General features: G+C 43.1%; 2 protein-coding genes and 1 pseudogene across 4 annotated transcripts in view; 1 reads left to right on the top strand and 2 right to left on the bottom strand.

Moving 5' to 3' along the window:
- Positions 1-25,660, top strand: part of CCZ1 (CCZ1 homolog, vacuolar protein trafficking and biogenesis associated) — a 45,388-nt gene extending 19,728 nt beyond the window's left edge. For 2 of the 3 annotated variants that reach the window (XM_003416522.4, XM_064296027.1), the window contains 5 exons: positions 10,475-10,508; positions 11,427-11,544; positions 19,878-20,036; positions 20,334-20,461; positions 21,667-25,660. In XM_003416522.4, the coding sequence (XP_003416570.4) occupies positions 10,475-10,508; positions 11,427-11,544; positions 19,878-20,036; positions 20,334-20,461; positions 21,667-21,722 (495 nt within the window). In that variant the 3' untranslated portion in view covers positions 21,723-25,660. The remainder of the gene's footprint in view (positions 1-10,474; positions 10,509-11,426; positions 11,545-19,877; positions 20,037-20,333; positions 20,462-21,666) is intronic. The other variant, XM_064296028.1, reaches the window with a different exon arrangement.
- On the bottom strand, positions 121-5,259 carry LOC104846486 (YTH domain-containing family protein 1-like; annotated as a pseudogene).
- The window catches only part of LOC100658137 (radial spoke head 10 homolog B2), an 87,250-nt gene continuing 84,561 nt past the window's right edge, over positions 25,217-27,905 (bottom strand). Inside the window, exons 18-19 of the mRNA XM_003416521.3 lie at positions 27,088-27,286; positions 25,217-25,799 (exon numbers count right to left, since the gene is read on the bottom strand). Of these exons, the coding sequence (XP_003416569.1) occupies positions 25,628-25,799; positions 27,088-27,286 (371 nt within the window). The 3' untranslated portion in view covers positions 25,217-25,627. The remainder of the gene's footprint in view (positions 25,800-27,087; positions 27,287-27,905) is intronic.

The raw sequence follows: 27,905 nt of genomic DNA, 5'->3' as shown, positions 1-27,905 counted from the left end.
AGAATGCTTGAAATGACCAAACAATTCATGGTTTCTTACGTTTGCTATAAAGCAATAAGGGGCCGAGAACTAAGCCTCACATAGAGATATTAAATGACTAAATATAGTTACATAATTGTTGCCAAAATAAAAAAAATTCTTTGGGATGTATTACGTTCTTGTTTTTAAGATTCTTGTATTTTGCACTAGGTCAGTCTGATTGATAAGCCAACAAAAAACAACACCTTTATTAGTGAGTCTACAGTATTATACATAGAAAGATCCAAGAGCGCAGAGCCATCTGGGCAAAATAATCTACAAAGAACTCAGAGATGCAATAACTCAACCCCTGCGCGAGAAGACCACACCAGGTGTACATTTCTTAAACTTTGTTTTTCAAAGTCAAATGTTAGAACATATACAAAACTGGCTTACTCTTAACTTTGTTTAGATTCCGCCATTCCTTGGACACCACCTCCCCCTCCTCCTGGCGCTTCTCCTAGTGGGAAAAGTCCTCAGCGATGGAGGCGGTGTCCTTGTAGGAAGCGATGATCTTCAGCACTTGCTTAGCTTCCTTCAAGGGCCCCTCCTGGGTGTTTTGGGACTTTGTGACAGGCTGCTTCTCCTCTGGCCAGGTGTGCCAGAGCTAGTTCTTGGGCATGCCCTTGACGAAAATGCACTTGACATCAAACTTGCCCTTCCACTTGTCCTGTGACCACACCCCTGCGGGGGTGCCGTAGTCCACCAGTGACATCATCTTAGCCACGCCACAGAAGTGCCCACTCCCATTGACACTGAAGAGCAGGTAGACGGCCCCTTGCTGCCCAGGGAGCAGAAGGCGCCGTCTGGGTCCTTGTTTCCGTGTTGCGTGCTGCACCAGTTCAACTACTTGATGGAGCGGTGGGTGTCGTCCTCTGAGTAGCCCTTGACGAACATGTGTCCACTCTTGAGGTTCCAGTCAAACTCATTAGGGTTGTAGCTATGGGCAACTTTCAGTTTCTCAAGAAGGGGGTGTGATTCTCCACTTGGGGCCAGGTTGGGCTGGGCATTTCCAGGAGAGTCACTGTCACTGCTGGCCCGTGTGCCCTGCCCAAATGCTGCATTCCTGTTGCACAGGGTGTTGTATACTGTGGCTGGGCCCGAAGCCGTTGCTGTGCTGAGCAGGCTGAACGACCTGCTGTGGCTTTGGGGCTGACTAGGGGAGCTGCCGGGGAGCTGGGGCCTTTGGCACAGGCGTCTTGTTGTCCCAGGTGCCGATGTCCATGTTATGCTTGATGGGCCCGCTTGTGGCTTTCACCTTGGGCTGTACTTGGCCAGCTTGGCAATGGCAGCCCTGGTTTTAAAACAGGCATGTTTACATTTTCTCCCACGTTACCAGAAAGAATGCAGGTCGTCGTGGCACTGCTCATTACAGACTCCATTGTCTTGACTGCGGTCATGAGCAAGTCCCCAATCTTCAGGCCCACGATGCGCTGCCCGGGGCTGTTTCCCGCGGGGCTTTGTTGAGCGTGTCTCCGTGGAAACCCGTCTGTCTATCCACAGTCGTGCTGCCCAGGGTGGGTGTAGCTGCTTCCATATGCTGAGCTCTGAGCCTGCTGCCCTTGAGACCCGCTTGTCCCTCACACTGAGAAGGCAAGGTTTTTGTGGAAGAATTAAATCCGTGCTGATAGATGTTGTTCCCCAGGTTCCCGGGCTGCCCCCAAACAGCACCGTGCATAAAGTGATGGTCTCCGTTGCCGAGCTGTCTGTAGGTGGTGAGGTGCGGAATGGGAGGGCCCCCTCCGGTCAACTAGGGGGCTTCATCGAGGGAGTAAGGAAACCTGATGGATGACAGGTAGTAACTGGACAAGTAGGGGTCAGTTAGGTCATTGAGAGGTAGCTGTTACTCCAATTTGACTGTCCAGAAAGGTAGGGCTCAAAGTTGTTGTGAACAGTAGCCTTTTGATGCAGTGAACCATTTTGTACTGTAGTATCTTGTTCTCCCGGGGTCCACGCTGGTTATTCGTGAACAGCCGGCCACTGGGGCATCTGCCAGCAGCCGGCCCCAGGTGCTGGCCTGTCACTTCTTGCATTCACGGCCCAGGCTCCCAGGCGGCAGCAGCGGTAAGCTGCCTTGCTGGCGGGTTGGCGGTGGGCAGAGGAGTGGCAGGCCCGGACACAGGTGTTCTAAGGAGGCGCAGACTCCATTTGTACGTTATTGTTTGTTAGTACAATGGTGCAGCGTTGTCTGTTATAGTAATTGCCGTAGTTGCCATTTATCCTTGCGCTCCTCTCAGTGTCTTCCTTTGCTTTGGTCACGTGCTGACTTCCCCCACACCACGTATTCCCTTCACCAATATTATCACGTGTCTTCTATCTAGTTGGTAATTTTTCCTCCCTCCCCCTTGTGCCTGGTATCCATCAAAGCATGTTTTTTCTTCTGTGTGTAAACCTTTTCTTGTTCTATGATAGTGGTTTCGTATAATATTTGTCCTTTTGTGATTGACTTATTTCACTCAGCGTAATGTCTTCCAAGTTCCTCCATGTTGTGAGATGTTGAAGTCATCTTCAAACCATGGTTCACCTTAACTAACAAAAAATGTCTGCCTTGAGCATTAAGGTCTTTTAAGAACTATCTGGATGGGATCAAATTGATACAGCAGCTTGAAAGATTAGCTGGGAACCTTAGGGGTTCCTTAGTTAACATGATTTGCAAATATTTTCTCCCATTCTGTGGATCGTCTTTTCACTTGCTTGATGGTATCGTTTGCAGCACGTGAATCCTTAATTTCCGTGGTGTCCGATTTATCATTTTCTTTCATTGCTTGTGCTTTTTGTGTTGAATGTTAGAAGGCTAACATCATGAAGGTTTACTGCTGTGTTTTCTTCTAAGAGCTTTATAGTTTTATCTCCTACATTTAGGTCTATGATCTATTTTGAGTTAATTTTTGCATATGGTGTGAGGTGGGGGTCCAGCTTTATTGTTTTGAACGTGGATATCACCTGGTTCTAGCACTGTTTTCATCGCTGAATTATCTTGGTGCCCTTGTTGAAAACCATCTGACTGTAAGGACTTATTTCTGAACTTTCAGTTCTGTTACATTAATCTATATGTTACGTTGATCTATATGTCTTTATACCAGTACCACACAATTGTGGTTACCATAGCTTTGGTAGTGAATTGGAAATTGGGAAATGTGAGTCTTCCAACTTGGTTCTTTTTTCAAGATTATTTTGGCTATTCATAGGTCCCTTGAATTTCCAAATGAATTTTAGGATGAGCTTGTCAGTTTCTGCAAAAAAAAAAAAAAAAAAAATCTCTGGGATTTTGATATAGGGGTGGCTGTCTTAATTATGTGAGCCCAGTGACACAGCGGTAACGATCTCAGCTGCTAACCAAAAGGTCAGCAGTTCAAATCCACCAGCCACTCCTTGAAAACCTTAGAGCCCTGGTGGCGCAGTGGTTAAGAGTTCTGGCTGCTAACCAAAAGGTCAGCAGTTTAAATACACCAGTCACTCCTTGGAAACCCTATGGGGCAGTTCTACCCTGTCCTATAGGGTCGCCGTGAGTTGGAATCAACTGGATGGCAAAGCGTATGGTTTTTTGGTATCTTAGCTATGTAACGGAAATGCCACACCTCAGAAGTGATTAGGTTTAGGACATACTCTACACTAAGATGGCTCCATTAACATAATAGAGAAAATCCTATTTCCAAACAGGATTATCTCCACAGGTACAGGGGTTAGGATTCCAAAACATGTATTGGGGGCGGGGGCACAATTCTGTCCATAACAATGGTACTTGATCCGTTTATCAGTTGGGCGGTATTTCCAGTTTAGCGGTATTAGCTCTTCAGTCTGTGGACGTGTGATGTTTTTTCACTTATGTAGTCTTTTTTCATTTCTTTCAACAGTACTTTATAGTTTCAGAGTAAAAGCTTTGTACTTCTTTTATTAAATTTATTCCTAAGTATTTTATTTGTTCTAATGCTATTGTAAATGGAATTGTTTTCCAGATTTCCTGTTAGGATTGTTCATGGCCAGTATGTAAAAATACCGTTACTTTTTGTACCCTGCAATTTTTCTGAATTCATTTATTCTGACAGTTCTAACAAATAGAGGTAGTTTTATTTCTTCCTTTCCAGTCTGAATATCTTTTGTTCTTCTTGCCTAATTGTTCCAGTACAATGTTGAATAGTAGTGCCAAGAGTGATGTTAAAAATAAAACTCACCAAAATTTGAACACTGATTTATTCTGAGCAGTTATTCTGTATATATAGAGAGAGGCCGTTTTGATTCCAGAAAAAAACAAATGGCTTGAAGAAGGTGGGTACAATGGGGCTTATAAAGAGAACAAGAGGGAGAAGTAGAGAAGATCAACTGATACCAGTTTACTTTTGGCCTGGCTGCTGATAATTTGGCCCGCCACCTCTTTAAAGTATTAAAAAGCAAAGATGTGCCTTTGAGGACTAAGGTGGGCCTGACGCAAGCCACGTTTTTTTCAAATTGCCTCATATGCATGCAACAGCTTGACAGTGTAAGGAAGGCCAAAGAAGAATCCATGCCTTTGAATAATGGTGTTGGCAAAGACTACAGGCAGTCCCCGGGTTATGAATGTCCAGCTCGCTTATGCACACCCCGTAGTTAAGGAACAACACTCATAAAGCCTATCATTTTAAAAATTTGAGGTACATACAATGGTTTATAATAACAAACAGGCGCTCCTTTGCGACAGGCATCAAAACATTATTGTTATTATGTTAAAGGTATTTTAGTGTATCTGGAAGTTTTTAATGCATAGAAAGTTATACTGTATTTTATATTAAAAGAAACATTTGACTGACATTAGATATGAACCATACCTAACTGTTCTGACTTAAGTACAAACTCGACTTAAAGACAGACTTAGGAACAGAACTCGTTCGTAATCCCGGGACTGCCTGTATTGAATATACCATGAACTGCCAGAAAAACAAACAAATCTGTGTTGGAAGAAGTACAGCCAGAATGCTTTTTAGAAGCAAGGATGGCAAGACTTCATCTCACATACTTTGGACATGGTATCAAGAGGGACCAGCCCCTGGAGAAGGACATCATGCTTGGTAAAGTAGAAGGTTAGCGGAAAAAAAAAGACCTTCAATGAGATGGATTGACCCAGTGGCTGCAACAATGGGCAAAAACATAGTAACAACTGTGAGGATGTCATGGGACGACGCAGTGTTTTGTTCTGTTGTATGTTGGGTCACGATGAGTCAGAACCGACTTGAGGGCACCTAACAACAACCACCTACCTGCAGCCATCAGGCAAAAATTTTAGAGGTTTAAATTGGAGATAATGGTTTGACAACTATCCTTTTCTAGCAGGCTAAGACAAATTGACATTGCTATGGAGCAGTTTCTGGCAGGCTTTTGCAGTTTGGGTCAGGTTTTTTATGGTTAATATTTGGTTTTGTGGATAAGAAAACCCAGAAATCAAAATAAGATGTCTGTTATTAATTTTCCTGTTCAGCAGTGAAAATTCTTGCCTAATTCCTAATCTTTGGGAGAAAATATCCAATCTATCACCATTAAATATATAGTTACCTTTGGGTTTTTTTTAGATCTCTTTTATCAGGTTGAGAAATTTCGCTTCTTTTCCTAATCTGTTGAGTGTTTTTTTCATGGAAGACTGTTGAATTTTGTCAAATGTTTGTTCTGCAGCTATTGAGATGATCTTGTAGTTTTTGATGTATTGTGTATTAGAATAATTAGTAGAGTAATTGATAGACTAGAATATTACATATTAATAGAATAAAGGATTTTCAGATGTTAAACCAACCTTGCATTCTTGGAATAAATTCCCTTGGTCATGGTGTATAACCCGTTTATAAATTGCTAGATTCTGTTTACTAGTATTTTATTGCTCTGTAGTTTTCTTTCCTTGCGATGTCTTTGACTTTGGTGTCAGGGTAATGCTGGCCTTATAAAATGAGTTAGGAACTGTTCCCTCCTAGTCTATCTTTTTGAAGAGTTTAAGAAGCACTGGTGTTACTTCTCCTATAAATGTTTGGTAGAATTCCCCAGTGAAGCCATCTGGTACAGGACTTTTTGTTGTTAGGAGGTTTTGGATTACTGATTGAATCTTCACTTTTTATGGATCTGTTGAGATTTTCTGTTTCTTCTTCAGTCCATTAGGTAGTTTATATGTTTCTAAGAATTCATCCATTTCATCAAAGTTCCCTAGTTTGTTGGTGTACAGTTAGTATTCTCTTATGATCCTTTTTATTTTTGTAGGGTTGGTTGTAATGTCCCTGCTTTCATTTTTTTAGATATTTGCATCTTCTCTTTCTTTGTCAGTCTCACTAAAGTTTTGTTGATGTTATTTATTGATCTTTTCAAAAAAACAACTTCCTGGTTCCGCTGATTCTCTCTGTTGTTTTTCTATTCTCCGTTTCATTTATTTCTTTTCTGATGTTATTTCCTTTTTTCTGGTAAGCTTGGGCTTAGTCTGCTCTTTTTCTAGTTACTCAAGTTGTAAAGTTAGGTTATTGATTTGAGATCTTCCTGTTCTTTAATGTAGGTGTTTACCACTGCAAATTGCCCTCTGAGCTCTGCCTTCTCTGCATCCCATCAGTTTTGGATCTTCTTAGCTGTCTCTTTCTCTAGTTCTCTCTGTTAAACTTCTGGTTGGTCAGTGGAAGTTGTTGCTGTCATTGCACTGTGGGTCTCCTTAATTACTCTCCACCAAAATATCCATTGTTTTGACAGGGCCCTTTAGGCTTGAACTTCCCCACCCTCTCTTCCAAATAACATGAGTCCCCAGTTGAGGATCTCTCAATTCTCGTGGCCTGCCTCTCCCTCTCAGCAGAGACTCTGCACCACTGCTCTGGAGCTGGGATTGGGAGCAGTAGCCTGCCTTTCTATGAGTGACATTCTGCTTTACAAGAGGGGCAGCAGGTGGGTGTAGTCACTCCTGGTCTCGGTTGCCTCTCCTGGCATGGAACCACCGCCCTACAAGTGGCTGGGGTGATGGTGATTAGGGCCTAATATTCTCAACCTGCCATACCTGGGCCAGAGTTTCTGCCCTATGAGTGAGGGTTAGCTGAAGGAAGGGTATCCCAGACCTTTCTGTCTGGAATAGAGCTTCTGCATCATGGATGTGCTCAAGGCCAGCTCCACCCAGGGAGAAACTACAACCCTAGACTTTGAACAAGGGAGAGAGGGAGCCCTGTCTTCTTGGTGTTACTGGACCTCCAGGTCCTGCTCGGCATGAGACTGAGACACAGGCCTGTTGAAAGCAGAAGAAGAAAACTTTGTTTGGTTGGCAAAGCAAAAGAGCTCACTGGGACTGGGGTCACCAAGGTGGCTTCCTGGTGGAGAGACACAAGGGTTAATGTAGGGTGAGAAAAACTGGGTGGGGATCTTTCTTCGGGGTATGTTCAGGAACGTGGTCCATTGGAATTGGTGAATAGTTTCCATGGTGACATTGTCGTCATCTGGTCGGCACAGTCGCACTGGGACCCAGGACTCACAAAATGGCCGTGGTGAAGGGGAAGTGGTGGCTTAGCTCCTCTCAACTTCCCCACCCCATGTCAGTCACATCTCTGTGACAGGTCACCAGGAGGACAAGTTGGGGTTCTTTGCTCACATGTAGCACCTCAGACTGGTTTTGTCCAGTATTTGCCCCCAGCCCCTTATTTTTATTCTGGTGGTTCCCCTGGAGCTAGAATGAGGAAGTCAGGATGTTAGTTTGGCCCTACCCAGTCACCATCTAGTAGTTGCCCGTCTCGTTGGCTACACCTATGTGAAGTATAACTTCTGTCACCTGCCCTAGGGTGGCTCAAATGCCAGACTGTCACTGTTCATTCTGAGATTTAGTAGATTTTCTTGAATAAATGTTTTTCCACTTACTGTATGTCCTTAGGACAATTTCCCTCTAGAAATGTAAATGGTTATTTTTTGTAATTTTCTCCAATTACAGGCTTTCACTGCAGGGAGGACCTGTGGAGTGCCTTGTGCTGTCGTTCAGGAACTGCTTCCAAAACTCCTTACATTTGTGTTTCTTACATGCTTTATGTATCTATAAAGGTCCACAGTGACACGCGTAGGGGTTAAATGATGTGTCTGAGATTGGCTTCAATAGATACAGGAGGTGGATAGGGTAGGCTTGTCCAGGTGTTGACAGTTGTTGGGAATATGATGGTTCATTATACCATTCTATGTACTTTTTTATATATTTGAAATTTTTCATAATAAAGTTTTAAAATAGACTTGAAAGACACATTTAAAAAAAAATCAACTTGCGGCCCAAGGTGTCAAATGCCTACAGAAACCCTGCAGATAGGAGGCATAGTAGAGCAAGCATCTGTAGTGAGTGGTTCAGACTATGACACACGAGATTGCACGTGACCCCAAGAGGCCAGCCACTACTCGGATCCAGCCAGCCGGTGCCTCATGGGAGTGCAAATCCCATTAGGAGGCCCCAGACCTACTAATATTTCAGGAGAGGTTGGAAATTGAGGTTTTTGTATAAAATTAGTTGTTAACTAGATCAAAATTATTTTATACACAAAAAATGCATATCCTGGATGAAATTGGCCTGGAAGCCACCAGTTTTGTGACCTACTTAGGGGCAAATCATGATTTGATTACAGAATAGAGTAAATCTTACTAACTTTCCCAGAGTAAAAATAAAGTTATAGCGGATAGAGGTTGAGAGGTGGAAGTGGGGAGAGGTGGAGGGCATGTAGCTGCCCTCATTTATGGAGTAGCCTATGACTGATGGAATGAGAAATACCTGCTTGAAGTTGTAAGGTGACCAGTGGAGGAACTAGAACAGCTAGAAACTATACAGGGAAGAGGGGAAAGGCAGGTGGGGATGTTCTGCCTGTCATGATGTGAGGAGGAGGTCAGTACAGTGCCTGGGGTTGACCAGTGGTGGTATAGCCATGTTATCTGTAGCTACAAGTGGTTGCCTTTGGAAGCAGGGCTCAGGGAAGGAAGTCTGTTGCTTTCTTATTTTAAGGCTGTCCTGGGTGATGTAAGTGGTTTGCAATTAGTTACTAACCTAATGCTTGGTGGTTCGAACCCCCCCCCCAGCAGCTCCACAGAAGAAAGACCTGGTGAACGGCTTCTATTAAGGTTACAGCCTAGAAGACCCTACAGGACAGCTCTACCCTGTAACACATGGGGTCACCATGAGTCGGGGCTGACTCGACCGCAGCTAACAACATGTTCTGTTTGACCTTTTCTAACACTGTACATTGTGTGTTAGTCTCCCAGGGCTGCCGTACAAAATACTACAAAGTGGATGGCTTTAAAGAACAGAAATATAGTTTCTCAGTTTGAAGTCTGAATTCAGGGCTTCGACAGGACTGTGTTCTCTCTGTCAGTTCTAGGGGAGGATCTTCATTGTCTCTTTCAGCTTCTGTGGGCCCAAGAGTTTCTTGGCGTTCCTTCACTATAGACAGACCTCCCGTGTTGCCTTCCTCCTGTGTGTCTGTTTTCATGTCTGTCCTTCCTTCTGTTTCATAAAACACCACTCACAAGGCGCTAGCATCAGGACCCATCCTATTTAATTTAACTGGTAACATCTGCAGAGAAAAACCCTATTTTCCAGACAAGGCCACGTTCAAGGATACAGGGGTTAGGACTTAAACATGGTCTTTTGGGGGGACACAATTCAATGCATAACATATTGCTTTGATAAATTTAAATTATAAACAAGTGGTTATTTTATTTACGATCTTGGTTGCTGTGGCTTGCTACTGCCTGATAATGTCATAACTGCAGTGATTTACTGTATATTATAAAGTGAGACAAGAGGACAGTGATTTGCTGTTTTTTTTTAACTCGTATTAATGGAAATTGTGAAACACACAAAAATAGACTAGAATAATGAGTCCCCACTTCCTATCACACAGCTTCAGTGATTTACAATATGCCAGTCTTTGATCTGCATTCTCCTAGTTTTGTTTTGTTTTTTTGGCTAGAGTACTTTAAATCATCGTGTCATTTCACTCATAAATACTTCAATTTGCCGCTCTAACTGATCTTGTTAACTTGGTGCCGTCAAGTCGATTCCAACTCAGAGCAACCCTGTAGGACAAAGTAGGATTGCTCCATAGGGTTTCTAAGGCTGTAAATCGTTACGGAAGGGGACTGCCACATCTTTCTCCCGTAGTGTAGATGGTAGGTTCCAACCGCTGACCTTTCAGTTAGCAGCCAAGTGCGTAACCACTGTACCGTCAGGGCTCCTTCTCTAACCGATAAGTACATCTGTTTTAGCATAGCCAGCGAGCCATTGTCACACCTGACAGTAATATAGCCTGATGCCCTGTCCATATTCAGATTTCTCCAATTGACTAAGAAGTATCTTTTCACAGTGGTTTGTGCAAATCAAGATTCACACGAGATCACTGCATATGGTTATTGTACATTTTGCATTTTGGGTTTTTTTTGCATTGTGCTCTTTGTATTGTAATGTGTGTCCTATCTTGTGCTATTTTATAACCTTTGGTTTGTTCCCTCTTTGCAGGCCATGAGTGCAGCTGTGTGCTTCATGATTGATGGTAGGTACAAGCTTGTCTCAGAACCTAGCCTGATTAGATAAGCCTTTCCCTTTCAGTTTGCTCAACTTTGTTCTTAAATGGTGACTGTTGTCCTAAGCAACCTAGAGGCTGTAGTAACACCCTCTTTCCCGTCTGGGACCTCTGCCATCTTAAATACCTATTTCTAATATTTTTTAAATTCTAGCTTTTCCACTTGCCAGCAGCGTGACCGTGGCACCTTTCCTTGCCTCCCTGTACTATGAAACGGGGATAATAATAGTTCCTGTCTCGGAGGGGTTTTGAGGATTAGATGAATTTAATATTTATAAAGCGCCTAACCAGTGCCTGGGCAGTGAGTGCTATGTGTTGTTCTTAGTTGCCATTAAGTTGACTCCCAAACACGTGGCAGCCCTTGTGTGCAGAGCAGAACTGCTCCGTAGGGTTTTCAAGGCTGTAACCTTTTGGAAGGAGATCACTGGGCCTATCTTCTGAGGCGCCTTTGGGTGGGTTTGAACCACCAACGTTTTGGCTAGTAGTTCAGCACTTAACCATTTGCACCACCCAGGGCCTCCTGAGTGTAGTGTTTGTTAAATAAATATTTTACCTTCTCAGATTTACCTGGGGTAGACAGTCAGTTTACAACACTCCCACCCCACGCACACGCCCACAGTGTGCTTAAATCTGTTTTTCACAGAAGATAAGCCTTTGACTTTTTTTATCACCTTAAATACAACTAATTTTGATATATAACTAAATATAACTTCTGTTTGGTGGGCCGGGGGTGAGGAGGATATGATCATTTCATTTTTTTTTTTTTTAATTCTCCGACCAGTAATGTTTCAATTTGAGTAGTTATAAAGAATTGGAAGGTAAAATGAATATCGACCTTTGAAACACAGTATTATAACACTTAATGGTGTTTTTTACATTGCCCGGTAGCCTCCATACAGCCTACGTTGGATTTTTGCCGAAGACTGGACAGCATTGTTGGGCCTCAGCTCACAGTGCTGGCGTCTGATATTTGTGAGCAATTTAACATCAACAAAAGGATATCGGGGTTTGTACTTTGCTTCAAGTTTATTTTCACTCATTTAACTGGTTTTAGAAGAGTAAGAATGGTTTTTCATTAAGAATGTGAATGGTATTAACATTCGTGTGTTTTATCTGAATCTTGTTGGGTGCCGTTGAATCCATTTTGACTCATAGCAACCCCATGTGACAGAGTAGAACTGCCGCATAGGGTTTTCTAGTCTGTAATCTTTATGGGAAGGAGCCCTGGTGGCCCAGTGGTTAAGTGTTCAGCTGCTAACTGAAAGGTCAACAGTTCGAACCTACCAGTGGCTCCACGGGAGAAGAGACCTGGCGATCTGCTCCTGTAAAGATTACAGCCTAGGAAACCTTTGGGACAGTTCTTCTCTGTTCTTCAGGGTCAGTGTGAGTCTGAATCAGCAATACACAACAACAACAGTCTTTCCAGAAGCAGATTGCTAGATCTTTCTGGAGATTAGTAATAGGTGGTTAAACCCTGTTTGAGAAGTTTCCTGGGGAACTGTGCCTGACTATGGCCATGATGATGGTTTGGGCTGGCTCTCTTAATACATTCATTCCCTTAGTTCTCCTCCTGACCGGTGACACGGACGTGTGGGGTTTAGCGGTGTGCTATCTGCGGCTGTGGATTTGGCCTTGTGGGTGTCACTTAACCAGCCCAGGTTGTTAGAGTTGGTGCGTTTTCATAAGTTTACATTAGTGCTAACTAGCATGGTTTTGCTTTGCGGAGACTGGAAGCACTTTTGCTGTGCAGAAAGGCATAGGGTGAAATTGGCTGAGAAGTAAACCCTGAGGCAGTGGCACTAAATCTGCTAGCCTTAAACATTCCAGGCCGATCATCAGGACACTCAAGATTTAACTCACCTTGGTTCTCTACAACTCTGTGAAAAGTCTTGAACCTCTTTCTGCTTTTTTTTTCTCAGTGTAATAATCTAAAATTACTGGAACAGTGGGCAGATGGAATGCACTTTGAGAGATGAAAGCTGTTTATATGGGCTTCCCATGTTTGAGAAGTTTCTAAAATGCTGAAAATGTCTGTTAGAACCTTGTGTTTATAGTGTACATATGTTACATGTATATGCTCTTCTATAAGCACTAGCCTGTAGAGTTCAAAAACAGACTGAAGATGAAAGTACGTTTATGTTTTGTGTAAGTGTGTTGTTACTGTTGACTGCTTAGTGTTAGAGAAGATTAGGCCAAGGGACAAGAGTGCCTGACCAGCCTACGTGTTGACAGTGCTGCCTAAGGATCTAATGTTTCGACCGTGAAGCTGCCAGGTTCTCTCTTGAAGGAGGCATAAGTGAGTTAACTCTGTTCTGGATCACGCCAATGATGAACTCATGGGTAGAGAGTGACCCCTGAGAAGTTACTGAGTATGTTGGCTGCTCTGCCCGTGGTTTCTGCAGATGTAACAAATTCCAGGCAACTCCTCAGCAGATACGCAGAGGTAAAACTTGCTGTTGAGTACCTTCCATTTTGCAAGTAAGGTTCACTCTCCTTGGGATTTTACAGGAGACATGAGAGGGCCTTGGATATTAAGTATCCTTTCTGTTAGAAAGTAGTTTTCTCTCTAGCCTTTTATTATGAAAATTTCCAAACATAGAAAGTTTGGAAAACAATAGTACAGTGAACACCTACATACCCACTACTTAGGTTCTGCGGTTAACAGCTGCTATACAGGTATTGCCCGACTTCGGATATATTCAGGCTACTGCAGACTGCCCTTACGACTGTTTAGTGTGTGTGTGTGTGTGGTTTTTTTTTTTTTTTTTTTTTTGAGTACATCTTATCATTAGTAATATGGACTACATACAGTGTCCCCATGCACTATCTGCTGATGTCATCGTTCTCTGATGTAATGTTCCCAACCCCCAAAGACAAAAAGCAGATTTATAAAGATACTGGCTATAAGAGGCAATAATAATGAAAACTTAAAAGAAAAAAAGTATTTTACTTTTTTTTTTTTTTTTAATGTCAGAACCGACTTAACGATGGAGTCAGCCTAAGGGAACCCCGTTGTAAGTCAGAGACTCCCCATATATTTTTATCACACATCTGTATATTCTAGAGGACAGATCATTTTTGACTCTTAAGAAAACCACTGTGAAGTATCACTACCCCACTGAAAGGAGAGTACCCAGAAAACTCAGTGCTAAAATAACCTTGACACAGTTTGGGCCATGCTGAAAACCAGAGGTCCTAGAATGTAGTTGTTGTTCTTATTCTTGAATGTTGACCTTAAGATGGCTCTCAGTACAGCTGAGATTTTACATACAAGGAGCTGTTGTTTGCCAAGCAGTGAATATCAGCTAACTAAACATAAAAGCTTTGGCGCAGTGGTTAAGAGCTACGGCTACTAACCAAAAGGTCAGCAGTTCGAATCCACCAGCTGCTCCTTGGAAACCCAGTGGGGCAGTTCCGCTCTGTCCTGTAGGGTTGCTATGAGTCAGAATCGAGTTGACGGCAACGGGTTTGGCTACAAAAGTTAATGTACTTTTTTTCTAGAAATCTTTCTGACCCAAATCAAACCATTCTACAAGCCAGTCCTGAGACTTCTCCTTCCTCCAAAAACTCAGATCCCAGAGAAATTGAGATGGATAAGGATAGCTGTGAAGGAGGGGAGAAGCCCCCAGCAGCGCCGTGTGAGGTGGCGGCGGGTGTCAAGGGGATGTCATGTAAGATGGCCGTCCTGATTCCAGAGGCCAGTTTGAGGACCTGTGTACCCACCCTGTTCTCTCAGCTGCACCCCCACTAGAACGTACCCCAAAGGCTGTGCCCATGGTCTGTTCTCCTTCACTCATGTTTAAGTCAGTTTCTCAACTTCGGCACTGCTGACGCTTTGGGCCCAGTCACCCTCTGCCTTGGAGGTTACCCTGTGTGTTGTAGGATGCACAGCAGCACCCTGGCCTCCACCCACTGGATCCAGTAGCACGTCTCCCCGCCTTCCCCAGTGTGGCAACCAAAAATCTCTCCAGACATTGCCAGATAGCCCTCAGGGGGGAAATCACCCCTTGTTGAGAACCACCAGATTAGGGGGACAGGTGCTTGGAATCTTTCCATTAGACTCTCGAGGCCACCGGAAGAAATCTTCTTTAGAGTGTAGCAGAAGCCCCGTTTTTATGTTGTGGCTGCCCCCCGGAGGACACGGAGCTGGCTTGGCCTTTCTGCAGTCTTGGCCCTTTGTGGCCCTGTTGTGAGCACCCCTCCTGTTACCTGTCCAAGGAGCCCAGTGCCCTCCTGTTCCTCAGGATCGGGTGGATGGACCAGGTAGCAGCAGTGTGCCATTTAGTGAGGTTTTTAAATTTGTTTTCATGAGAAATTGTGCTATGAGCAGCAGCTCCTTCTATAAGGCACAAGAATGTATGTGAATATGTGGGTTTCCCCTTCCTCACAATGGAGCCCCCCTCTCAGCCACAGAACAGCCCCTGCCTGGCAAGGTTCCTGTCCCCTGCCCAAGCAGCGCCCAAACTGAGCTTCCCCGCGCAGCGTCTGGCCTACCCCTAGTCGGGCCTTTCTTCAAGGCCTGCAGCTGGGGTTCTGCTCCCCGCAGATTTGTCCCCTAGTTAAAACAGTGCGACATGTTGAGGGTCTGGGGAGTGAGAGGAACAGCCATTACCCAGAAATCACCTGAGTCTTTGCTGATCCAGGTGGCTAGGCTCTGAGGAAAAGGAGCTCTGGTGGCATAAGGGTTAAGTGCTCGGCTGTTAACTGAAAGGTTGGCGAATTGAACCTACCCAGCGGCTCCTCGAGGGAAACACCTGGCGATCTGCTCCCATAAAGATTACAGCCTACGAAACCCTGGGGGCAGTTCTGCTCTGTCACATGGGGTCACTGTGAGTGGAAAATCCATTTGACCGCACCCAACAAGAGGTCTCTGAAGAAGAAACTCAGAAGTTGTTTTCTGGCCCCAGAACATGGCAGGCTTATTTCCTCAACTTCACTTTCTGTTACACCTGCAGTGAAGCGTGACAGTGCAGGTGCAGGACACTGTCAGGGGCTGGGCTCATGGCCTCCCTGGGACTCACGTGCATCCGGAAGTTCTAGCCTGATTGCTGAGAATGTTAGTCTGTAGAGGCCTAAAAATCACCAGGCCCCTTTTAAATGTAAAAAGCCCGAGATCTAAGGAGCAGAGGGAGTTTATTTAAAAAAAAAAAGGAAAAGTATTTTACATGCAGTGACCTTAGTTGTGTAGTTTAACAAGGATAAAAGGTCTAAATTCATACTTGCCTTTAATTTAATAAACGTCTTAACCCTGCAAGCAACACAGATATTACTTTCTTAAGAAAATCACAGCAAGAATTAATCCCATTCATCATCTGGCCTTTAATTAAATTAAGAAGCTGGCGTCAGAAACACAGTGATCACGGAGTCTGCAGAGGTCTTTTCTAAACTTAGGTGGGAAGACTACTACCATGGGGGGGGCTCCAGTTTCACAGGCAACAGCTCAGTTTTGTCCTAATGCTGATTTTTGTATACATGGGGGTTTATGCCTTTTTTTTTAAGGATGTGTGTGTGTGTATGTGTATAAAATAGCTCCCAATAGCTGTCAAAAGTGGATTTGATGAAGTTACTTCTTTTTAATTCAGTGTCTTAGATGGTACCTTGCTTTTTAAGTTGATTTTAAAGTATCTTGAAATTTGTTCTGTTTTGGGTGAGTAGTTTACAAGGTGTTTATCTATATAATGAAACAGTTCTCTCAGATTTCTGCTGCTGTAAAGCAATAGTGTTAGTGCAGTGTGCACAGACATTTTGGGTAGTTACACACCTGTCAGGAGCCTTGGTGGCGCAATGGTTATAGCACTCGGCTGCTAACCAGCAGGTCTGTGGTTCAAACCTACCAGCCACTCTGGGAGAAAGATGCCGGAGTCTGCTTTCATAAAGATTACTGCCATGGAAACCCTGTGGGGCAGTTGTACCCTGTCCTGTAGGGTCACTGTGAGTCACAATCGACTTGATGGCAAAGCATTTGGTTTTTTGGGGATGACACACCTATCAGTAAGACAGTTTTTGAGCACATAACTCCAATATTGATGTGTTAATTGTAAGCTATGCCCATGTGTTACTGTATTGATGTTATGTTACATTATAACACAAAAACTGTTTTCAAACCTTGATAGAAATAAATGGTTGTAGAAGCGCTGATATTTCTTGCTTCTACCTCAGTGCATCATCCAGTATCAGCTCCACTTGGGAGCCCACTGATCAGATGTAGGAAAACTAGATACTTAAAGATGCAGAACTTTCATCTTTCCCCAAAGCACGATAAAATACACAAAAACTTATACACACTTTGTTATGTGACCCTAGTTGCTCTCCCTACCATGTGACAGCACACTCCACCTTTCCACCGTGTATTTCCCATGTCCATTCAACCAGCTCTTGTCCCTCTGTGCCTTCTCACCTCATGTCCAGACAGGAGCTGCCCACATAGTCTCATGTGTCTCCTTGAGCTAAGAAGCACACTCCATACCAGCATTATTTTATATCTTACAGTCCAGTTTATTCTTTGTCTGAAGAGTTGGCTTTGGGAATGGTTTTAGTTTGGGGCTAACAGAGTCTGGGGGCCCTGTCCTCTGGAGTCCCTCTAGTCTCACACCATTAAGTTTGGTCTTTTTACTAGAATTTGAGTTCTATATCCCACTTTTCTCCTGCTCCATCAGGGATTATCTGTTATGTTCCCTGTCGGGGCAGATACTGGTGGTAGCCTGGCATGTTTTTGAAGAATAGAACATTTTCATGTACCTAGTCATTAAATATTCAAATCTCTGGCATCTCAGCTCTATTAACGCTCCTTACTCACGGGAGAGCCCCTCACAATCTCTCTGGGCACCTACCAGTCACAGCTACTTGGGTTTTCAGGCTGTGTTGTTGTTGGCTGCCCTTGAGTCAGCCTTGACTCACAGGGACTCATGCACAACGGGCTGTTGTGATCCGTTTAGGGTTTTCATTGACTGATTTTTGAAAGTAGAATGTCAGGCCTTTCTTCCAAGTTCACCTTAGTCTGGAAGCGCCATGAAACCACTTTAATATCATAGCAACACCCAAGTTCACTATAGCAGCATGCAAGCCTCCGCTGATATATAGGGGGTGGCTGCATTCGAGGTCCTTTGGCCGGGAATAGAACCTAGATCTCCCACATGGAAGGCAAGAATAATACCACTGAGCCACCACTGCCCTCATTTCAGACGGTAGTAGGAGAAAAGGGTGAAGGGATAGGAAGACGTTGCTGACCAAGAGAGAGATGCTAATCATGGCAAAAAACGGAGGGTAATTCAGGAGGCAGAGAATCTGTTTAAAAATCAGTGGGGTACACTGAAAAAGCATAAAATATACCACTTAGGGCAGACTCCACCCTTCTGTACATTTTTTGAAGATAATACTATTGTGCTATGGTATTTTATATACCAAACCTATGAGAAGGCGTCAGCAAGAGTTCTACTAAACATAATGTGTGTACATACACGCACATGCACTATCTTTAGTATGTTCCTTTTTTTTTCTTTTTTTTACTGTTTTAGGTGAAAGTGTACAGCACAAATTAGTTTCTCATTGAAAAATATATTCACAAATTGTTTTGTGACATTGGTTGCAATCTCCGCAGTGTGTCAGCACTCTTCCTCTTTCCCTTTCCCCCGAGTCCTTACGTCCAGGTTTCTGTCCCTGCCTGCCTTCTCCTCTTTGCTTTGGGGCAGGTGTTGCCATTAGGTCTCCTAGCATGTTCTTTTTTAAGAAGGCAAGAAATTTGTGTAGTTTTGTGTTTGAGAAGAGTCCGTTGGTGTTTAAAAGGATGATGTTTTAGCTCCTTGGAAAGATAACAGGTAAATGGGGCTGCTGCTAATTCAAAGCTAGCACACTGTTGTTAGATGTTAACTTTGATAAGCCAATAAGGTTGTAGAATGAAAATTACCCTTGTGCGAGTGGGGCTCTCTTCTTCTCTCATTGACACTACCTTGCAAATAACTCTTTTTCTATTTCTGTTTTTACCCTTCATGGAGGGTGGGAATGGAAAAAGTCCACAGTTGCCCATCTTAACTACTTAAGTAACAATTTCTAATGTCAATTTCTGTTTGAGGGTATACAAGAAATAATTGAAATCTTCTTAAAAGGTGTGTTTGATATAAACAACGGGAGAAGGAAAGCCACACAGAGTGTTTTGGGGTGAGAAATTTAGACAACTACATTTACAACTCTTCCCAAATAGCTTTAGAATTTTTCATTTTTCCAGTTTTACTTGTAGTTATGCTTACTTTTCTTAGTTTAAAGAGCCTACTAAAGACAAATTCTGGTTTTGTAAGAAGTTTATTTTCCTGGAAACTAAATCATCCACATTCTTCCTTTGCCTAGGTGTAAAGTATTACAGTAGTAGCCCACTTCTCCGGAGGTTGGCTCTCTGGCACCCTCAGCCCTCCAGAACACGGCCGCTAACCCTGACATAAGCAGAGAAGGCATCTGAGCCCCCGGGGGTGCTATGCAGGCTCTCCCCCAGACTCCAGTGTGTCACATAGGGTGCAGGCAGAGGTGAGGTGAGGACCAGCTGTGAAGTGTAGCCTTGCCCAGAGTCCCTTTCAAGAATAAAAAGGTATACCCCACTGAATATGTTCATTATACGTAAGCAGAAAGAGATAGTACATTTTAGAATGGTTTTCAGTTAGGGTGATTAGGAGGCATCAAGAAGAGTGGTGAGCTTCAGTTAAAATGGCAGATTAGCTTATGAGGAATACCTCGCTCGTTCCCCAACCCTGGGATAAATGAGGCATTACTCTCCTGAAACGGGTTGGCAAAGTTTTTTCTACGAAGGGCCAGATACGTCACAGCGACTACCTTTACTGCTTCAGAGGAAAAGCAGCCACAGGCAGTACCGTAGACAATATCATATAAGCAAATGGGCATGACCACATTCCAAAAAAACTTTATTTAGAAAAACAGAGCTATGGTTTGCTGAGCCCTTTCCTAGCAGATAAATGGTTTGTATTGATTTAGTCTGCATTAAAAAAAAGAAGTCAGTGAAATAACCGAGTGCCATTTATAAACTACTATTTATAAAATGCTACTTTCATTGAGAAAATGATCACGTAATGGTTAAAATATTTTTAGTGTTAAAAAAAAATAAACCTCAGCTCTCTGGAAAATTCCGTCATATTGAATAAATACCTGGCTCCCAGGGATATTTTTACTACTAAACGAATAGGTTGTTACTTCTTAACTGAGAGTCTTGATTTGAAGGCCCAGCCATTGAAAATACACGGCCTTAGCCATAAGGTTTTAATGTTTTAACAGTACAGTTGTATAATTTGGATAATTATTCTTTCAGGATTTACTGTTTCATTGACATTTTTTCCACAGGTCTGAAAAAGAACCCCAGTTTAAATTTATCTACTTCAACCACATGAATTTAGCAGAGAAAAGTACAATTCACATGAGGAAAACACCCAGTGTGTCACTTACGTCCGTTCATCCTGATCTCATGAAGATTCTAGGTGATATCAACAGTGATTTCACTAGGTAATTTTAACCACGCCTCACATTAGGTGTCCCTTTTCTAGTAAGATGATTTATGTGCAGGACATCCTTTTCAAAACCAAGGAACCCAAAAGCCCCTTCAGAACTTGATAACATTCATGGGCGCCAGTGGTGAACAAGTACGTCAGTCCACCCACGAGTGACTGGCCACCCACCGTGGTCCGCCAGCTCCCTGAGCTTTCCCAGTGACCAGCTTCCCGTCTCTTGTTTTAGAATGTTTGTTTTTCACAATCTAGCTGTCTATCTAAACAACTGTCCTTTGAAACTCTTGTCTTACAGAGTGGACGAAGATGAAGAAATCATCGTGAAAGCGATGAGTGATTATTGGGTTGTTGGGAAAAAGTCTGATCAGCGGGAACTGTATGTTATTTTGAATCAAAAAAATGCAAACCTGATTGAAGTAAATGGTAAATAGGATTTGGTTTTTGAGCAGAATTTTAATGCTACTGGTATTTTTAAAAACTGTCTTCTCAGTGTATTAAGAAACATGGTAAATACAACAAGTCCTGACTGTTGAGATTTCAAGCAGATGCCTCCAGTGCTTAAAGGACACCAGCATTTGATCCGTTTTATGTTTTTTTATAGCAGAGTTCCTTGAAAAAGTATCTCACAAACTTCCCTGAATCATGGGAAAGTTGGCGATGGCCAAAAGAAAATTATTTTTTACAATGCTAAAAGAAAAAAAAGTCCCATGGCTTTCCATACCATGTATAAAAATGTCCTTTTAAAATTTCCTATGATAAATATTTTGAATGCAGAGCTGTCAGGCTCATATGGCAATTTACAGCTAGATCTATCTGTACCTCAGCAGAATAATACTGTAGAATTTTTTTTCCATCTTTCGTCCAAAGCAGTTGGTCTGGTCCTCTACACAGTGTGATCAGAACAATTGCTTTGTCTGTGACCCTGACAGCTTGGTTGCCATGGAGAAAATGGTGGCCTTGCCTTCCCTTAAGCTCCTTTGCTGCCTTTTATATAGACACGGAGCAAGGAATGGTGCATTTAGGAAAAATGCACCCAAATGCAAACTGTAAACAAAGTTAGGTGTGAACTTTTTTTTTTTTTTGCTTATATCTTCTAAGACTTTTTTTTAATAAATAACTTGATAGAGAGTAGAAAAGTATCTCTTTATAGCAATACTTGTATTAATAGTTATGTGCCCTGGAGACATCGGTAAACACATGCCTCATTTAAAATTTCATAAAATCAAGATAATTTATACCTCAGTGGAGCACTTGATCTCCAGTTCAGGATTCCAGGTCAAGTTTGTTATTGCATCAAATCTCTCAAGAATAACTGCTGTCCTCCTTATCCCCTAATCCATGGGTATCTTCAGCACTCTGGGTGCTAGGTTTAAGCTTCTCTGGCTACCAAAAAAGTACTGTTCAGTATGTTAAATAGTATTGAAGTCTTATGGGTTTGTTATTTGTTTCTTTTTTTTCCTTGTTTTTGTTAACATTTCTTACCTACACTTGTTAGATTTAAGGTAAAAAATAATGCAGACACTTATCCCTAGCTTACTCCAGAAGAATTTAAGGGATGAATATTTATCATACAGCCTTTTAAGTGGTAATCTCTATTCCTTACTCACTGTTTTCTGTTCTTTTTGCAGAAGAGGTAAAGAAACTTTGTGCAACGCAGTTCAATAACATTTTCTTCTTGGATTGACTGATAACCGGCTCCCTGGGAAAACCTTTAAAGAAACAACTCAGCCAACGTTTTGTTTACCATTGCCAGTTATTGGTCGTATTGGTGACTGGATTGATGACAATAGTAAAGCAATACTTGCTTGGAAGAATCCGATTTCTACTCATTCTCTAAACTGATGATCCCCGGAGATTTTTAGATTTTAAATATTTATGTGGAAATTAATTCAAGGTAGTCTGCGCCATCTCTCTCATTCCATTCTTTTGACATTATGTGAATATTTTACTGGAAAATAAGGCTAATAAATTGTTAAAGTTTTTAAAATTCTGGTTTTCCATTTAGTCCGTCTTCCATTGCCTGTTTGTGGCTGCACTACTGGTGGCCCCTGGCTCGCGCCTTGGGGTTTTAACATGCACGTCCCTATTCTAACCACTGAAACTTCCCACAGGTGGGCTCCCTGCCCTGTCACTAGACCCGGAGTGGTGAATAATGAATGGGGCCTTTGCCCAAGAGTCATTAGACTTGCTGCTTAGCCTGAATACTAAAGTGATTTTTCGGTGATAGAAAACACAAACGACCAATGTGCCCTGTCTGTGGCATAAACATAGGCGTTCTTCATTTGGTAGGTAGAACTCTTGGTAAGCTATAACTCGAACACCATCTTCACAGGTGATGTGAAGCCTTGGTGAATTCTAATTCAATTTAACCTAATTTCTGGTGGTCTGGGTATCCCAGGGTTTGAGTGAAAAGTAGCCAGGAGTATTGGGGACGGCTTCTAAGTGGTCCAGAAAATCAGGTGTTCTCCCAGCCCTAAAAGTGGCTCCCCACTGACCCTTCATGAGCTGTCCAGGGACATGACTTTTCATTGTTTTGTGGTGCTTTCCTTGTTGTTCATTCTTAAATAGTTCACAAGTTCCACTATGACTTCCTGTTAACCCATGAGTTACTTAAGATTGCATTCCTAGTTTGCAGCCCTATTAGGCGCTGTTGATTGTGTGTGTTCCTTGTTGACTGCTAATTAATTGCACTATAATGAGATCATGGTCTATGATCGGTCCTTGGAAATTATTGCACTTTTTGGCTGAAAATGTGGTCAATTTTTTGTCAGTGTTTATTCCATTGTATTCTGGTTTCTAACACAGTCATGCATTGCTTACCATCCACAATACGTTCTGTGAAATAGGATGTTACGTGATTTGGACCTTTTGCGAACTCCATATTATATACAGGTAGTCACTGGGTTATGCACCCAGCCCTGCCCACTGTTCCACCAGCCTGAGGAGCAGGAACAGCCTTGGCCCCAAAGCCCACTGGACAAAGCCCGAAAGCTGTATCCACTGAATAAAGGAGGCTGGCTTTGCTAGGTGGGTGCTGTGCCGGCAGCCAAATCAGGGACTGTGCACACATCCAGGTGCAGGGTGAGGGGGCACGGAAAGGTGGTCATAGGGACCAGGTGTGCAGGTGTTGGGAGTGTGGCTGGTGGTGGTAGCCCCGGTGGCAGTGGCAGCCGCCCTGTCGGCGTGGCCTTTTCCTGATCATGTGCAGCCACCACCCAGAGCTGGGAGCCCGTGAGCACCCTGAGGTCTGCCAGTGCCCCAGCCAGCGCCCACATTAGGAAGTGAATAGCTGCACAGCTACTAGGCAGGTGAATGAAGCCAGGAGGAGGGGAAGGAGGAAGAGGAGTCAAAGGAGGAGAAACTGCAGGGATTGGGATGTGCCCTGGAGCCCTGCTGCTCGCTCTAGGGCTTTCGGGTCTTTAAAACATTAGGGAGAAATAATAAAAGGAGAACTGCTTTCCCTTTAAAACAAGAAAACCTTACAGGTCCATAGACGTATGTGCAGTCAGATGTTGCCTGAACGGATGTTATGTGGCGCGCGACTATGTATGTATTCAAACTTAGTTGCTTAAATGATCACTATCTTTTTTATCGTCCTGATCTGTTTCTTCCATAGTGGTTATAATTTCTCTCCCCATAACTGTCAGCTTTTTCAAGATGGCGATGAGGTATGCATCTTCTTGGTGGTGGGTCCTTTTATCATTGTCTTTTTTAGCTCTGCTATGCAAATGTAATGGAAACCCTGGTGATAATAGTGGTTAAGTGCTACGGCTGCTAACCAAGAGGTCGGCAGTTCAGATCCGCCAGGCGCTCCTTGGAAACTCTATGGGACAGTTCTACTCTGTCCTATAGGGTCACTATGAGTTGGAATCGACTAGACGGCAGTGGGTTATGCAAATGTATGATTTAAATTCTCTTGGCAAAGAAGAAATTTCGGCACCTGTCTCATTTATTTCTCATCAGCCTCTCTTCTGTCCCAGTCCTGCCGGGCTGGGGCCTGCTGAGTTCGAGAATCAAGTTGCCAGTCATCTGCCTCTTCAGGAAAATCTCGTCAGTGTCATGTGGCTCCTCTCAGAAAAGCTCAATGTTTTCTGGAAAAAAACATCTTTTCTTGCCCAGCACCCCACCAGTGTGGCTCAGAAAGTTGTTAACGTTTTGGTAGTTCAAATGTTTTCTGAATCAGGTTCTCTTACTGTTAAAAGAGTCTAGTTGCCCTCAATCTCTATGCCTCCACTCTTGCGGCCCACTAACCTTTCATACTAGGAAGTTCTTCCTGGTGTCTAATCTAATTCCTTCTTGCTCTCACCGACACCATTGCTTGCTATTCCAGTCATCCTGATTAGATTTGCCTGGGACATCTTTTCTCCCTCTCTTATTTTCAACTCTTCTGGGCGATTTGGTTTAAGATGTTTTTCTTGTAAAGAGTAATGAGGTGGACATTGACTTTTTAATCCCATCTAATCTCTGGTTTTGTTCTTTGAGAAGAGAGTAGGTGAGTTTCATCTGTTAACACTGGCGATTACTGAAACATTTGAACCTTTCTCTACCCACTTCTATGTTTCCTGTTTACCGTTTGCCTTTGTTTTCTGTTTTTCTAACTTTTTGTTGGGTTGATAGTTTTCTGTGTTCCTCCTGCTAGGCTGGAGGCTATAGATTGTATTTTTATTCTTTTGGTGGTTACCCTTAAAATTTTAAAACAAGTTATTAACTATAAAACTTTCTAAAGAAGACTACAAGTGTTCATTTAGCCACCTAGTGAGTGCCTGCCCCTTTTTGTTGCTCCGAGTTGTCGATGTTTTGCTGTTTTTACATGCAGTGTGCAGCGGTGTGGGAATTGGTGAGAAAGGGCAGGGGAAGGGCCACTTGAGAGGCATGTCTGAGAGACACATCTGAGAGACACCAGGATTTGGAGGCAGGTGGTTAGAGGGCAGAGGTGGCCTACCAGGCCAGGGAAGTAGTGGGAGTTTCTGAAGAAACGTTTAATCACATCGTCCAGACCCCGCTGTCTTCTGATCAGTGTTATCAGATTCTAAACCTAATCACCACAACTATACTTCAGTTTTCTTAAAACATGTATTTAATGGACACTCCTTTAATATGCCTATGCCTGTATTTTCATTCAACTCAGTTTTCAAACTGCAGGAATTTCAGTGACCCATCCATATGTTCTTGGGTGCTGTAGAGTTGAACCTGACTCATAGTGACCCCACGTGACAGAGTAGAACTGCCCCATAGGGTTTTCTAGACTGTAATCTTTTTGGCAGCATTCTCAGGTAATTTTTCAATCTTAATTTGTAATCTTTTCGGGAGCAGCTAACCCAGTCTTTCTCCTGCAGAGCCACTGGGTGGATTCGAACCACCAGCCTTTCCGTTAGCAGCCGAGTACTTAACTGTCGTGCCACCAGGGCTCCTCACCCATGTAGGAAACATGAAACACAGTGGGCCAAGGTACCAGTATTTCAAAAATAACAAAGGAAGAGGTAAAACACAGTTTTATTGGTCAGTAAATTCATTAACAGTGCCTGTAGTTCAGAGCTCCTTTTACATTTGTGTGCTCTCTTGTGGCTGATTTATGTTATCTAGCAGCCTTTACTTTTTCTTTTTCTTACTTGTGATGGACTTGCTGGCCTGGGCCACCATGTCCTCTTTAGGAGGGCTGGGTGTCAAATGCAAGGATGGGGCGTCTGCCGGTTCCTTTATCACTGTAATGTCGACCTCATAGTCTTGTCTTTTGGCCTCTTCCTCTCTCAAGATACTCAGCCTAAAAGCAAACATAAGGTATTTGAAATTTCAAAAACCCATTTGTATGCTGTGTAGTGTAGACTAGTCCTTACCTGTATTTCAGCTTTCAGTGTAAACAAAACTAAATTGTCATCCCTTTGCCTGAAATAAAAGGTGGTGCTCTATCTAAGCCAGTAACCAGTTGCCACTGATGCCAACTCAGGGCGACCCCATGTGTGTCAGAGTAGAACTGTGCTCCGCAGGGTTTTCAATGGCTGATTTCTGGGAAGTGGATCACCAGGCTTTTCTTCCAAGTCGCCTCTGGGTAAACTCAAACTTCTAACCTTTCAGTTGGCTATCAAGCGTGTTTAACCATTTGTACCACCCAGGGCTGTGTGTGCTATACCTAGACAGTAAAAAATAAAATTTTCATATATCTGAAGTGATTCATGAGCCACTTTTTTCTGTAACAATGTAGCAACTCTGAAGTGATCTTTTAAAATACCTCGTTTTTATTTTTGCTGTTAAGTATAGTGTGCTTTATTCGTAGGCCAACAGGCTTGAGATGATTTGTAAAGGGCCAGTATTTGCCTTCCGGACTGAGCCTTGACCGTCATCTGAGAAGGTGAGTGTACAGCATTTCCTGTTGTTTACGTGTCCCGGCCACTGCTCTAGAAGCTGTACAAATATTTGCTGACTTAAACAAAACAAAAAAAACAAACCTATTGCTGTCAAACCAATTCCAATTCATAGCAACCCTATAGGACAGAGTAGAACTGCCCCATAGGGTTTCCAAGGATATAATCTTTACAGAAGCAGACTGCCACAGCTTTCTCCCACAGAACCGCTGGTGGGCTCAAACTGCTGACCTCTTGGTTAGCAGCTGAGTGCTTAACCATTGAGCAACCAGGACTCGTTATTAGCTCACTTCATTCTCAGCAGTCCTGTGAGCCCTGTTCCTGTCTCACAGATGAGGTAACAGTGGAAAAACTTGCCCATGCTCACCCATGTGTTAGGTGGTGGGACTGGGATTTGAACCCAGGCAGCGTGGGCCTGTAGCTTGCACTGTTAGCTATGTCTCTTCACGTGAGCTTTGGCACACGGAGGTTATCACCACCTTAGGCGACCAGGAGAGAGCACCTAGACACACAGACAGGGTTCCTCGAGGTAATTACTAGTTGTCATACCATATGAGAACATGACAACCTTAGAAAGTTGTATACTTTTAATGAAATGATTTGATCCTGATGTTTCTGGAAGCTGCGGAAGACTGGAAAGAAAGATAACTGAGCTCATGGAGGAGGGACTGAGGGATTTTGTAAAATCACCTTGCTTCCAGTTCATCGTTTTCAATTTTCCTCTGTTGCGCCATCTTAGCGTCACGTAATCTATTTTCCTTTATCTTCTCCTTTAGAGTTTCTTCATGTTTGTATGCTTGGAAGAGCGTGTTCACAAAAAAGACATACAAATGACTGACCCACATATTTAGTTTTTCCTTCTGATCATCCTTCAGTTTTTCAAATTTCTCTGGAAGACAGTTTAATTAAAATGAGCATTAATACGATCCTGCATTCATTTGCAGCCTGTGTTTACAGTCCAGCTCCGCACCTGCTCTGGTGCGCTCACTGCTGACCCTTCTCTGTGGAATGGAGTGATGCTATGTTCCTCACAGGGCTGTGACAGACTGACTGGGCGTCGGCAACGGCCTGGAGCAAGGCAGGTGCTCGGCAGACCACAGCCCTGATCCTCAACCTTCCCCTCAGTCTCTTGTTACCTCTAGTCTTTCTACATAGCTTATGTATTTTGGTTTTCTAAAATTAAAATTTTAGAATATTTATATTTTCTATGTTTTGGAGAAAAAAACTTTTTGCCCACATCTCTAAAGGTTGTTTTCATTTAAAAAAAAAAAAAGGATTTTAACTCTGAATTGAAGTAGATAGGTAAAACTATGGATTTAGAAAGAAGTTGCATCTCATCTCGTTGCTGCTGTTGGGTGCTGTCGAGTCGACTCCGACTCAGCGACCCCAGGTGACAGGGTAGAGCCGCCCCATAGGGTTTCCTAGGCTGCTCCAACTCATAGCGACCCCAGGTGACAGAGTAGAGCTGCCCCATAGGGTTTCCTAGGCCATAATCTGGACGCGAGCAG

The sequence above is a fragment of the Loxodonta africana genome, chromosome 12 (genome assembly GCF_030014295.1).
Source record: "Loxodonta africana isolate mLoxAfr1 chromosome 12, mLoxAfr1.hap2, whole genome shotgun sequence".
NCBI classification, from domain to species: Eukaryota; Metazoa; Chordata; class Mammalia; order Proboscidea; family Elephantidae; genus Loxodonta; species Loxodonta africana.
The sequence above is the reverse complement of the archived record's forward strand: the minus strand, read 5'-3'. Positions and strand labels throughout refer to the sequence as shown.